Consider the following 14,476-nt stretch of genomic DNA (forward strand, 5'->3'; position numbering starts at 1 on the left):
TAATGAAATCAAATCTATTGCGTTGTATATTTTTGCCTTGTATTATATTAATCCATTTTTTTGTTGTTCTCCCGTAAAGGGATTGAGATTTTCCAATTCAATAGCTTTACATTGACAAGAGACGACGACAATGTTATAACACCACAATCAACACTTTTTCCTACGTGGTACATACAACTCACTACGCGCACACCGAATTCAAATATGTACTCTTTTATTTTTGCTTCGTCTTAGTCTATGTGACGGGCTGGTATTTGGGTGTCAAAAAGGCAGGAGATTATGGATGCGGGAATAAGTAAAAGGGAACGTGACAACAGGGATCGGAAAATAAAATAAACAGAAAACAAACAAAAAAATTGTTTTCCTCGTCAAAATCGTTTGTCAAAAAACAGAGTCGCCTATAGGAAATCACTTCAAAAGAAATGCATTTACATAAACTGTTCCGCTATTAAAATCATAAATATTTTTATTAATTATTCTTTTGTTTTGTTATAATGATTTACGTTATGGGGGGGAGGATGTGGATATGCAAATCTAATTCCACTCGCCAAACCCAAATGACGTGTCAAAATCTCTACAATTTTCTTTGCCATTTGATTGTGTGCAAACGGTTGGAATGTCTTTTGCCTTAAAAATTTAAACATCTGCTAAAAAAACAAAACACGACTGGCGCCTAATAAAAATCTACACAAAACACAAGATTACCAACCTGTTATTTTAGGAGAAAGCAGATATCAACTCCTCTCTTGCCCAACATCTTTTCCTATTTTCTTTCTTCTTCTCTTCAATCTCACCTCATGTTGTTCTTTGTGATTTTCAAAACTCCTTTTTTTTTTTTCGGCTTAATTTGAAGTTAAGAAGTTCCCTCACTCGACATTTTCAGGGAAGCGTAGCAATCTTGACAGACACGGACGGGCCGACGGATCCTCAGTTGCATAATCTCAGATTCGTAGCGACTGCAACTGTTTTTGTTTCGTTTTGGGTTTGTTTGTTTTGTTTGTTTTGTTTTTGGAGAAGAAATTTCGCATATTAATTAAAGAGTCAAATGAAATAATATCTCAAGTAGTCAGTACCGAGAACAAAAGACGTGGCCACAATTTCTGCAATGGTGTCGCCTCTCGGTCAACGAGAATTTCACTCGACATTTCGAACACACTTCGGCCGTGTCGTCACGCAACCAATGATCGGCTACCGATCGCCCTGACGCATCCGTCACGCTCCACGAATGGATACGGCCGCGAGCATCGCCCACTAAAACAGTTCGATGATCCCTAGTGAGCGGAATGAGACAAAAGGAGACGGTGAGACGGTTAAGAGGACCGGACAGCGGACACCACAAATGAAATGCAATTACTTTGAAATGGCGAGAGATGTGATTGACGCCGGTTCGCTATTGTCTTGGCGATCATAGGCCGTGTGCATTGTCAATTTCGTGCGGAATATTAATTGCCTCTGCCACTTGAATCCTGTCATCATCATCATCATTTGGAATTGGTAAATACAAATTTGACGAATAAAACGGCCAACGAATGCAGACCTTCTTTGAGGATGTGGCGCGATTTTTTGCCTGGCTGATGGACAACAAAGGGAGCCACAACATTGCCGGATGGCTTGGCAGTTTGCGAGAGTTGCTGCTGTTGTTGCTGAATGGCACTCTCTCTCACTTCCGACTCGCTAATCATTTCAAAAGTGCCGTTGAGACTGCAATCACTTCGGCTCGTTTGCAACGCTTTCGCTTGTTCTTGTTGATTTTCTTCATCTAATTGGGTAGGTACGGGTGAAGACGCTATAAACGAAGAATAAACGAAGAAAAAACGAAGAATAAACGAAGAAAAAAAGACACGGACATCGTCAATCAAATGACACAGTCAATATTTAGATGTTGCTATTTACTGCTTTCAGGTCCTTCGTGCCCGCTGCTTCCACTACTGGGCAAACTGCACATGGACGCTGGTCTCTGCAGCATTTCACCGGGCAAGTCTGCATCGTCGGGAGAATCTTCTCCCGACTCTTCAACTAGTTTTGCTACCTCTGCCACGACTTCTTCCTTCACTTGTGCGGGTATTTCCTCATTGGGTACCTGACATTTCAAAATCAATAAAGTACCATCTCATTAAAAAAACAAAAACAAAAACAAGGCTCTTTCTTTCTCAAAATGAAAAAATTGAAATCATCTTGAAGAGATGTCTAATGATAGGCCATGGCGCCGGAAAGCAATTCACCTGGACGTAGTCGAGTGACCACATTCGAACGACTCCGTCCGTCGATCCTGTTAGGATGACATTCATCGGATCCCACTCGTTAAACTGCGAGAAACAAACGCAGAGAATGTGCTGCGATCGGCCAATCTGACCCACTAACGTGTTGACGCTGGCCAGGGGATCGCCATTGATAGACCACAGATGGAGCCACGTGCCCGAACATGTGGCTATGTCACCCGTCAGGTCGTTGATGTCGATGGCCGCAAGCGGCGCAATGTGTCCCGTCAATTGGCGGATGAAAGTCAATCGCGACAAATCCCAGACGATGGCCGTCCGATCACGGGAGCCCGACACCAAAATCTGGTAGCCGGCCGAGGCCGCCAGACACGTGACGGCTTCCGTGTGTCCGTACAAATGCTGGCGGATGGTGAACTGCTTCTTGCCCAAATCCCAGACAGTGACGACCGTGTTGGCGCCTCCGGTCACTACGGTGCGACCCGTCGGGCAGACGCAGGTCAAAATCTCTTGGTGGAAGGGCGTCTCACAAACCATCAGCGCCTTATCGGAATCGTGCGGCACCAAGCGGATGGAATGATCAGCGTAACCCCAGGCGACGCAACGGCTGTAGTTGGGCGGCAAGAGGCATTTGTTCTCTTCGACGGCCACGACCGATCTCTCCGCTCCAATCATGTGACCCACAGGTCGTTTGAGTTCCTTGATGGCCTGAAGCGACGGGCTGAGATGGTCGACATGATGAAAAAAGGCCTCGCCAGACGCGCCGCTTCCGGCCGACCCGGTCGAATGGAATCCTGATGCCGACGGCAACAAGGGCAGGATTTGCATGGCTGCCTGACCAGCCAGCGGGAGAGCCATTTCTAAGCCGCTCATTCGACTTCCCGCTCCGCCCACTTTCTTGCTGGGATGCGGTTTTTTAAACAGCTGTTTAGGCGTCTGGCCGAAATTGTTGATGAATCCGATGACGGCGTTCTTCTTCAAAGGATCTTCGATGCTATTCAAATTTGAAAGCCAAAAAAAAAGAGTCGAGTCATCATCAGTTTAAGCGAATCAAGAGGCTGGACGCGACGACTACGGACATACCTGTAAATGTCGACATTGCCTTCGTAGAAAAGCGGATGGAAAAGGTTGATGGACTCGACGGCAGCAGGTCCTTGCTGTTTGTAGCCAAAGATGAGGTCGATCCATTCGTGCAGGTGCTGCGACACGTAGTCGCTTTCCAGAGCAGCCCGGTGCAAGCGGATGAACTCCCTCGGATCATTTTTGGCCCAGGGAGGTAGGACAACGTCGTCCAGGGCGACGCCACTTTGTTTGCATCCGAGGTCGAAACGGTTGGCGTTGACTAGAAAATCGGGCAGGTAATAGAATTCCGGAATCAGCTCCTTGACGTCGGCCATGTTCAGCTGGGCAGCCGACCACCAAGCCTCTCGGATCGAGTGGAAGAGGCGATCGGCCAAATCAAAATGGCCGCCTTGCAGTTGAAGAAACTGCTGGGTGAAAGGCTCCAGCCGGACGAGGTACGAGCAGACGATCATGGCCGACGAGTAATGCGTCCCGTAGTGGTAGGGACCCGTCTCGTTGTGCGGATCGTCCCACTCCTTGTAGCGTTTGCGGAACTGCTGAAGACGGTCGGCAGTCTGGGCACCCATCGGCTTGGAGAGATCGCGGAACGTCGACGGTTGCGACAAGTCCAGTTCGGCCGAATCGTAGTCGGAAAGGACCCAGGGAAAGACGGGGTACTGCATGAGATCATTGTAGGAGCGTCCAGCCAAGGTGTTGAGGTGCATCAGATACTGGAAGTTGGACAGCTCGCCGCGAACCCAACGCTGAGTGACGGACGTCTCGCCCATCAAACCGGCCGTCATGGTAGACAACAATCCGGCCGACTGTTCCACATTGGCCGCTCGTTTTTGGCCGGCCACCGACTGGCTGGCCGAGTCCGACAAGCCAGTGGCCGTGGCGAGCAACCGCTGGTAGACCTTGTTGCGGACGTTGGGCGGGAAGGCCAGCAAATGATTGCGGCCGTCGTTGGAGAAGATCTCCAACGCGATCGGTTGGAGTAGGTAACGACGTTTGTGAACTTCGCGAATGTCTTCGTAGCCGAGTCGAGAGCATTGATGGACGGCCTTCAATTCTGGCTTGTTGCTGTTGCTACTTCCGCTACTGCCGTAGCCGGGCGTCGTGTACGGAGGCACAATCGGTTCAAACGTGCCCGACGGGAAATTGGAGATGTCGCGGATGTCGCGCGACGGCGTCTGAGTGAATCCGTCGACAACGTACAAATGCTCTTTGCCTGCAGGATTTTCAAAAAAACAATGAATACTTCAACGAATGACGTGCTGGATATGACAAAAGAAAAAAAAACTACGGTACGAAATAAGGGCGCGTTTTTCTTACCGAAGAGGAGGAGGCCGTCCACCGTTTCGAGACCTTGGACGCGCGCCGAACGGAACAGATGGCCAATCTTCTCGTTTTCTTCCAACAAGCGCATGAGATTCTGCCAATCTTGCGGTTGCTGGTGAGCGGAGGATGCGACGGCGGACGTCAACGGCTCATCCGTGGCGGGACTCGACCCAATCAATTCCACTTCTTCGTCGATGTCGGCCATGGACATGAGTTGGTTGGCTTGGACCTCTCGTTTGATGGGCCGCAGCAACTGAGGAAGATCGTGCAGTTGCGGAGCGGCGAGGATCGTTTCCCCGCGCCCGACCAATTCGTCTGCGGCGCTCTCCACCACCGGCGACTGCTCGATCCGCTGGGCTGGATTCACCTGGTCAACTTGATCTTCTTCCAGCAACAGACTTTGCCTCCATTTAGAGTACAACTTGAAGTGCTCCTTGGCATCCAGGCTGGTGGCCACCTTGTACCTCATCGACTTGTTCTCCGCCAGTTCCAATTCCGGACGATAAGGATAGAGGGCGTAAAAGTTCCGATTGGGCGTCAGTTTTCTTGCGCATTCGACACGGACCTTCCGTCATGTCCAGCATCCACTTGGTTAAAAGGCGCGACTCTTGCGACGGGCCCCAAAGTCCTCGCACGCGAAGCAATTCCGTCTCTTCCACCTTCTTCCAGTTGAGACGGTTGAACTGTTCGACGTGCTGCAACGCTTGCTGGCGCTGCCTCCGTTCCAGCTCCAACTGCTCCTTCAGACCAGCCAACTGATATTGGGTGGACAGCCAAACGTCTGCCCAACAACAGGACGAGTTGCTGCTGGAATGGCTGTGACGGCTCATGGCGTTGGCCGCGTCTTCTTTCTTGCTACTCTTCATCGTCAACGAGCGGCTGGTGAGTCGGGTCAATCCGCCCGTCACTTTCTGGATCTTGGATTGGATCTGATTGGGCGTCGACACTTCCAGCACCGTCCGGTAGGCCGAACGACGTTCGGCTTCAACGTACTGCAGCCACAACTTCAAGGCCGGCTCTCTGACCAGCTCCAAACTGGGAGCCCGGTGTTGCGTGTTGGCCCCCAAACTGATTTTGAAAGCCTCTTCCACAGCGGGCTTCTTGCTGACGTACAATTCTTCCCAGACACGCTGTGCCGCCACTGCCGCTAAATGCTGGGCTTCTCTCAGACTGCTGCTGGGATCTGTTTCCTCTCCGCTGACGTGCCACGTCGTTCTACTCGGCTCCGTCCTGATCGATCAACAGAACCACTTTAGACGTGTCCTTCCATGAATGTTGAGTTCATTGCTTGTGTAAGTTAACTTACGAGATTTTTAAGGTTAACGTCAGTTGCAGTAGACAGTAGCAGAGGCAGCCAATGAATTCCAAGTCGTGATTACCCGATCCGAAAATCAAACTCCTGCAACATGAAAAAAATATGAAAGATTGTGGTGAGTGTGAGAGAGCGTCAGAAATTGGAGTAGACTCCAGCGGCGGCGATGAAAGTACACCGAGATCAACCGACAGACAGGTACCTGTGATTAGTCAATTTGTGAAGAGCCTCTAGCAACGACATTTGCTCGCTGATTGTGTCGGCAGGTCGAGACAAGAGGTAGAGGATGCAGCGATTGAGACAGCGGTAAATATTGTCCAACGACAGCGAAGCAAGACCAGAAGAATTGCTGCTCGAATTGGTGTGGCTTCCGGTGCTGGTGCTGCGTTTCTTGGCTTGCGTTATGAGCTGGACAATAAAATCGAAAACGTGATGAGCATCTCTGCTGAGGACGCCCAGCCAGAGTTTGTCGACCAATCGACCGGCCAGATTAAAGACGTTGGTCGGCACATTTTGTAGACTGCCTCCGTTTTGCGTGACGATCGGCAGGACGCCTTGTTCGCCCAAAATGACGCCAGCCGATGACAGGTAGTCCATGACGATAGAGAGCAATTCCGTCTGGAACTGGCAGTGCTGGTTGTAGCTGGCAGAGTCGGGACAGGCGTCCATAATGACGTCGATGATGGGCATCGGTCGAAGGTTCATGTTGCTACCGCCGGTGGTACTCGTCCCACCGTTGGTGACGGCCAGCGAGAGAGAGTCGATGACGATCGTCCTCAAGAAATCCATCAGCGTCTTTTTGGCACGATGGAAAGTCAGCGGATCTTTGCCGGCATCGACTGTGCTCTCCACCATCACAAACTGGCGATTGTACTCCTCGATGGGAGTGTTGGGCTCGGAATTCAAACTGTGCTGCTGATGCAAGCCAATCGGGAAGAGACTGGCCACCATGGCGCTCAACAGATCCGGTGTCATGAAAACGGACATGTAATCGGGTGCGTTGTTGTAGACGTAGAAGAGAAACTGGAGCAAAACGTTGGGGTAATTGTTGGATGCTTCGTCAGTACTGTTGTCTTCAGGGTTCATTATGGCCCGCATCATCGTCAACAGAATTGTTATGGCTTCAGGGCAGTACATTGTCACTCCGCGACCACCCAGAGAAGCAATCGGTTGAGCTTGACTCACTCCAAACAGACAGCTCCAAATGGTTTCCAGATCAAGCTATTTTCAAATTTTCAAAAAAAACAACACATTTACAAAATCATATAAAAAGGGGGGTAGTAATGTATAGGATAGATATTTACTTGGCTGGAAGTCCTCAGTTGGGGTTTGCCAATCATCAATCCAATGATGAGATAGTAGATTTCGGGAAGAGCGGTGTGGTTGACTAGCATCCAGCCCAACAACTGGAACCCTGGTAATTGTTGATTTTGCAAACTGCTGTTGGGTGACGTGGCAACTTCGTCTGATGCTACGCTAAATGTTCTGCCAACTAATCGTAGTGGGCCAGCAGCTGCGCTGCCACTAAATCCTTGAGATGTGATGAGATCTCTTGAACGCGTCCAAGCAGCTCCCGTGCTGACTCCCTCACGGAATCTAACAAGGAACTGAGGATTGGATAGTAAAAGCAAAAGGCAATTGGCAGACAAGATGACGGTGGATGATTTGACTTGGGGCTGCAGGAACAGCAACAACCATTCGAAACCTAAAACTCGTAGAAATTCTTCGGCAAATCTGAAACAAATCAAACACCACGTCTAGTTTAATCAACTGCTATGCCAACATTGCAGTTTGTCTTTACGTCTGGTTGATGACGCCTTTGTCGTGCACTAGGAGCAACTTAAAGAGGAGGGTAAGACCTTCATTCCGGCTGGCCACCAATGCAGTCGGCGAACTGTCGTCCAATTTGCCTTCGTCACCGGTCACATTCTTGTCATCGCTAATGCAGACTGGCAGGGTCGTAGCCAAATACTGACCATAGCTATCGAATTCAAAATTTTAAAAAAGAGAAAAAAATATTGGAATCTAGAGGCCGAGTTTCGAACTAAAGCAGAGCAACCATCTAGTGACAAAACGCCTCGACTCACAGTAAAAGATCGATCGGGCGAGGACTGTTGTGCAAAAGCCAACCGAGAAGATTCCAAAGGGTTTCTCTGGCGCTGGCACTAAGTAACACAGTCACCCCCGTCGAGTGATTATTTTCATGGTGGAGAATCTCCACTAGACGGCCAACCAGGTTCAAGTCGCGTAAATAACGCGTATTACTTCGACCATCCGATCCGCTTTCAGCCGCCATCCGGTAGAACAGGTCGAACAAGACTTTTAACAAATCATCAGCCGTCTCCCTCCAAACCTAATTTTTCCAAATGTTATCCATCTTTCTAAGCAAAGTAGACAAAAAGCACACGAATCAAAACTTACATCAAGATCGGCCAACAGATCTCTGAAAGCCAAGCTGTTATTGGGTTCGCATCCGCCTTTGTTGTTTTGCTGTTCGAAACCGACCAGGACTAGAATCAGCTGCAGTATGTGATTATTGAGCCAGGCCTTGTGACGTTTCAGAAGGTAGGCCAGCGTTTGGTAGCCGCGGATGCGTTCCATCTCGTGCTGGGCTTGGCCGTTGCACTTGACGACGTACACCAAGGCTTTGACAGCCGCGTAAAGACTCTCAACGTCAGTCGCCATGGCCACTAGGCCCAGCAATACATTGCAGCCTCCAACGGCTTGCACGGTCGTGCAAATGGGTCGTGGACAAAAGACCCTAACGCCTAGATAGCCGATGACGACTCCTCCCAATGTCCTGGCAGGACCGGAAAGGTGTCCAGCTGCATTGTGCAAGAGTCGGATGGGGGTAGCGTTTTCATGGGAGGACATGCCCAGCTGTTTGGCCACGGAGCGCGAGTCTGTTTTGCGGTAGACTTTACGAATTTTGGCGAGTGTCAATGGACTCATGGCGGAAGCATTTAAGCCAAAGACGATCCTTTCTTCGTTGACCAACGAGCACAAGGCTTCTGCCGAGCCGGGCAATTGAGGTGCTTGAAGACTGCCGACATAATGCGGGCCGATCCTGTAGATCCATTGAACCACTTGAGGGTTGAAAGCGTCCTCAACCAAGTGGCACGGTCCTTGACGCCAAACGAGTCTCGATTGGCGTCTCCAGGATGGCGCAGTGCCGATGTAACCGAAAACCGAAGAGGCCACTGTCAAATTGGCTGCTCCACCGCCCGGATTTTGCGATATGTAATGCATCTGTACGTTTGGTAAAAGCCCGTTTTCATCTGGAAACTGCCTAAGTAAGGAAGGGATCGTCGGAATTCTTGAAAACTCACCTTGCCCGTGTGAACAAGCTGGCCGTCGATGTAAAGAGAAAATTGTGAATTTTTCAAAACGGCTCTGCTCCAGACCAAGGCCAAATGATGCCAGTGACCTTCTTGGATGAGATCTGGATTCCAAATTCGGGCACCAAAGTCACCCGACACTTCTGGTTCCCAATCGCTAGATCCTACAACGCAAATTTTGAATTTGAATTTGAATTTGAATTTGAATTTGAATAGAAAGAGAAAGAGAAAGACACGGACGGACCTTTAGGTAGAGGAGTTTCCTGCGTGCTGACGAGCAACGCCTTGTCGCGAGGTGAAAGAACAACGCTCAAACAGACGAGATTGTCATCAGGGCGTTCCATGACATTTCTCACCAACGTCAAGAGCCGGATGCCGTGCGGATCGAGACGCGGATCGCTAAATTTATCGACGCAAATCCAAGTCGAATAGCTCATCCCTGTGGGTGCGGGGAAAACTCGGTCGCCTCCGCTACCGACTCCGCCCATCATCATTTGACTGGACGAGCCGCTCTGACCAGAAACAGGTTGACCAGCACCACCTGCTCCTCCGCTACCCGAGCCAGATGCACCGCCTCCATGCTGACACTGCGGGGCTACAGAAGGGAGAAAAAGGCAGCCGAAACCTTCCGGTTGCATGTCGAACTCGACAAATGGCGGAGGTGAAAATGCCACTCCTTGATGGCCACCGCACCGGCCTACATCTTTTGGTGTTGACATGGACACGAGTGACTTCAGACAATACAGCGGCAGCGGTGCTCCGTTGGCATCTAGACGCAACAAAAACAACACAAAAAACAAAAGAAAATTGGTTAAGACGAACATCACGAGACAAATTTGGCTATTGTTTTCAATCACCTGACTCGATTTTAGAGCCACTCAATTCCGGTAGGAGGCAATTTAATGGATTGCCCATTCTCAAAAAACATCGCAAATCTTTAGGCTCTAGAGCCTGACGGGCTAGTTGTTCCAGCACGGTAAGTAAAGGGCCGTGCAAATGACGAGATTCGTTGTTGAGCACCGAGCTAGCGTGCTTGAGAATCTCAAAGGGAAATCCGGCGTCGCAAAGGATTTGGACGTTCCTCTCAGAGTGCGTCAACGACTGCATTATTTCCGTCACTAGTAACTGCAGATTTCGGCTGGCCGGGATGTCTTCTGCCGTCCAAATGGAGGGCAAAAGCTGGAACATGGCCAAAACGACGCCAGGATGAACCAAAATCGGATCAGGATTTGAATTGATGGGATTGAAACTTAGCGGACGTCTGAGAACGACGCCGGAAACTGCGTCATCGCTGCTCTTGCTGCGTTGCAGGTTCTTGCCGTCGGCTGCGCAACAGACGGGCAATGTTTGCGCTCGGTCGTAGGAGTCCACAGCCAAATCGTAGAGTAGTCGCATCACCAGAGTGGCGTTCACAAGGCAACGATTCTCATTTTTCACATCTTCTTCCCTGCAATTTGAGTTTGTTCTATTAATCGCATCTGGCAACCATAAAAAACATCTTTGCGGCGGCTTACTCAAACTCTTGGACTCCACGATTAAATACTTGGTGCAAACCACCATGTTGGGCATTCCTTGCAGCAGTTTCGGGCTGGTCAGTATCAGCGACATCATCGGGCGAGTCAAAGGTTCTGTGCTGATCGAAACAGCCCAACAATCGTATCGTGTCGCAGAGAGACGGCCCACAAATCTCTTGCTGGAAGAACTTGGCGTTGGCCGGCTCGTATCGCATTGCCACGCACAGCGTATTGAAAATCAAGTGAAGTAGCCGCAATATTTCTTGCGGAGCCACGTTCTCCCAGTTAGAGCTGGATGCAGCATCAGCTGGATTAGGGTGGAGGCAACCTTCCACCGACACGAGCGCCGACATGATGTAAACGAACGCGCCCACTTTACGGAACATGGTCCTCGTCCGGTGGCTTTCTCTCAAACACGTTAAAAGAGACTGGAAATAATAACAAATGTTACATACGACAAAAAAAAATTCGTTTCTACAAAAAACAATGGAAACCTTTAAAATATCCATTTTGAGAGCCAGATCGGTTGCAGGAGCTGATTGCAGTAACCCCAAAACAGTTCCCATGTCATCGTCACCACCCGTGCTCAATACGAGTTGCTGCACCAGACCTAGTTGGGAAGGCGTAAATATTTTGTTGAATTCAATTATTTTGGAGTGAGTGTTCCTGCTTACAGAGAGCCTCTTTGCGACAGTCGTTGAAAGGGATGAGATTGTGGGCGCAACGAGCGCCACCCGATTCACGAAAAACGGCCGCATTATTGGCGTTGCCCACCAAAAGGACACCTAGACATTCCATCACCAGGTAGCCCAAATCCTTTTCACGATCCGGTTCTTTCATCACGTGTTTCACGTCCAGCGCACGGCTGCTATCGTTGTCCGATTTCAGTTTCATGACAGAAGCGAATCGCTGTAGGCAAGTCACGAGCACTTCCAATAAACCAACCTCACGGTAGACGTCCTTAAATATGGCGTGATGCCTGCCAAACAGAATAACATGCTTGAAGCTCCTGGGATTTGTTTTTTGTTGTGCTAGACTTTGTGATTAGGTTATCGATCTATTATAGCATGCATTATCAATAAGTAAAAGGGAACGAATCAATAACCTGAGAATCGTGAGAAGGACAACCATGCACTGAATACTGCACTGCGTGTAATTGGCTGCGTGGTTCCTCAGTAAAAGCGATAGGGAAATTAGTTCCTTGCACGGGACATAATTCAACTGGAAAACTACAAATTCCAAAAGCCGAAAGTATTTTTCCTAAAAATTGAAAAAAAAAAGGATTTTTTTAAATGTTTACGTCAATATACGTACACTATTTTTCTCATGTTCGTTCCATACCTGAACTTCAACTCCTTTCAAGTGAATTTTCTCTGCAAACTGATTCAAAGTGTTTTGCGACTCTAAAATAAAATAATTAGCAGGATCGGAGTGGAAAATTGTCGAAACTGCATCCAGAATAACAGACGCAAGGGCTGACGTCGTGGATTTGATGAACGCGCTGTGCAATACCTGGAACGCTGCGATATTCCTCACACTTGACCCTATCCCCCCAACCCCACCACCCAAATCGATGCAAAAAATTAAGCATGAACAAAAATTTGCTTTCAACAGCAATCAATAAAATTACCTTTGCCCAAAGGAGTGGGGATAGAAAAGTTTGGCAACTGAAAGAGAGATCCTGTTGAAAAGGCCATCGGACGGACTTCGTGGAAGCCGCAAGTACTCAGGGAAGAAACCAAGAAAACTAAATTCCTCAAGGCTTCTTGAGATTCCACCACGGTGTCGTGCTCCGCCCTGCAATTACATGCAACCTATTAGCACAAATTTAATTTAACCGAAAGGCAAAATGAATGTGAACCTGAGCATAAACTCTGTTAAAAAGTTATAGCCCTGGCAACTCCGAAAATCATCCAAAAGCGTTTGTGTTACATCGGCAGAATCTTTAAGAAGACAAAAGACGGTTGCAAACATTTCCACCACCTCCAACGGCAATAAATCTCCCGAAGCTTTTTGCATATTCTCAACACAAAGTGAAACACAGCCTTTATCTGTTAAAAGTATAAAGAAACATGAATGAAACTTGCGTTTTCCAAAGAACATGGAATGTTTGCTTTACTGTGAATATATCCGAGAACGATTGCCGTCAAACCGTGCCTAGTTAATACAACCAGGACCTCGTTTGCATTTTTCCTCCACAGAAGGTTGTGCTGTGGGCACCACGAACTTAGCGCCGAAAACAGAAGCGTCAAATCATCTTTCCTGGCCAACTCTTCGGTGGCTGCTGGTACGCTGCACAATCGAATAAGCATCTGCACGATAAATGAAGAAATCAATTAGTCTGAACAGTTAAAAGATGCGAGAACAAAATGTTTGTCTACCTGGCCGAATGATTTTTGTAAAAGTTGCCTCCGTTCCCTGGGAGTGAATTCACAGCCTGGAGGATAAGTGTCGGAGTTTTCCAGATCGGGAAGATCAAAAAATAGGTAGAGACACTTGACTAATGTTGAAGGTACAGACGCAGCCGTCATAATTTCGATTAATCCGGGCCCACCGAGTGATAGTAAGTTGAGGCAAGTCAACAACATCCAACCGTTTCCATTCGATTCTTGGGCAGCATTCGTACTGAATTCTTCCATTTCGAGGAAACCGGCGATGGCCTGGCTAGCAGCCACAGTCGATTGATTCGACGCCCGTCGTCTTATTTCAGACACGGCTAAACGAGAGACTTGCTGGCAGAAGCTACCCACTTCGGGGAATTTCTCCAGCATTTCAGAAGCTGGGCAGTGAGAGAAGACTCGACAGAAGAGCGGCAGCATGCTGTACATTCTGCTTTCTCTTTCGCTCTCTGCCATTGTTTGTGTTGCTACAGAGTTGAAGTCGGAAAACAATTTGCGTAAATGGGTGAGGCTGAGGGCTGCGTGCTGAGATGGGGAGGGTTTAATGCCCATAACAATTTCTGTTGGGGCCTGATTGGCAACTGGAGGATAGGCATTTGCTCCAGCCTGCTGACTAGTTTCTGTCTGTGCAGCTTGGCTACTAGAGCCAAGCAGGAACCGTTTCATGGCATTCATTTCTGCAAATTTCCGATGTTTGGTCATTAGCCGTCTCACCTTACTGTTACATCACTATGGTAAACTTACTTGAGAATGGTCTCTTGCACTAAAAAGAGGGACCTGGTGCTTGGGAATTTACGCCATGGGGAAGCATCTTTTTCTTTTTATCACCAACTTGATCGGCAGTATAACGACCTTCGAGATAAATTTAATTTTACCTCATCGTTGTTATCTTTATGACTGGTTTAAAAACACAATGAAACTAAAATCCCAGGAATACCGTGTCTATCGCTGACATTTGACAGTCTCACAGATTTGGTACCACGAAAACATGGAATACAAGACGAGTCAGCGCCACCATACGGCAATACGTAGTTGCATATTCCTCATGTTAAATCAATCGGAAGAAAATCGAAAGTGGGGACGAATGCTTTAGTTAAATTTAAATTAGATTGACCAAAATTATAAACTTGTATGTTTTCCAAAACAATCAAATAAAAAAACTGGTAGAAATTATTTTATTAAAAGGGAAACTTAAAAAGAAAAACCGCCGGACAATGTCAAGCTAGAAAACAAAACTAGTTTAGGAAGGGTGTAGGAAAAATAGAATAATGAGAGGCATTGCGGTCAAATCTCC

General features: G+C 48.2%; 1 protein-coding gene across 1 annotated transcript; it reads right to left on the reverse strand.

The window, feature by feature from the left end:
- Nucleotides 1-17: 17 nt before the first annotated feature.
- LOC116921800 (WD repeat and FYVE domain-containing protein 3) lies at nt 18-14,138 on the reverse strand. The gene is given in 29 exon segments (XM_045173179.1): nt 18-962; nt 1,074-1,271; nt 1,355-1,466; nt 1,538-1,786; nt 1,894-2,080; nt 2,223-3,210; nt 3,300-4,509; nt 4,614-5,163; nt 5,165-5,849; nt 5,926-6,018; nt 6,134-7,152; nt 7,236-7,665; nt 7,733-7,912; nt 8,019-8,284; nt 8,353-9,180; nt 9,261-9,433; nt 9,514-10,038; nt 10,127-10,716; nt 10,784-11,211; nt 11,278-11,393; nt 11,458-11,762; nt 11,889-12,043; nt 12,125-12,327; nt 12,414-12,580; nt 12,645-12,834; nt 12,903-13,095; nt 13,165-13,859; nt 13,927-14,034; nt 14,120-14,138. Coding segments are annotated over 27 exon segments (10,842 nt in total). The 5' UTR covers nt 13,858-13,859; nt 13,927-14,034; nt 14,120-14,138; the 3' UTR covers nt 18-853.
- Between the last annotated feature and the right edge of the window lie 338 nt (nt 14,139-14,476).

The sequence above is a fragment of the Daphnia magna genome, linkage group LG4, assembly GCF_020631705.1.
Source record: "Daphnia magna isolate NIES linkage group LG4, ASM2063170v1.1, whole genome shotgun sequence".
Taxonomy (NCBI): domain Eukaryota; kingdom Metazoa; phylum Arthropoda; class Branchiopoda; order Diplostraca; family Daphniidae; genus Daphnia; species Daphnia magna.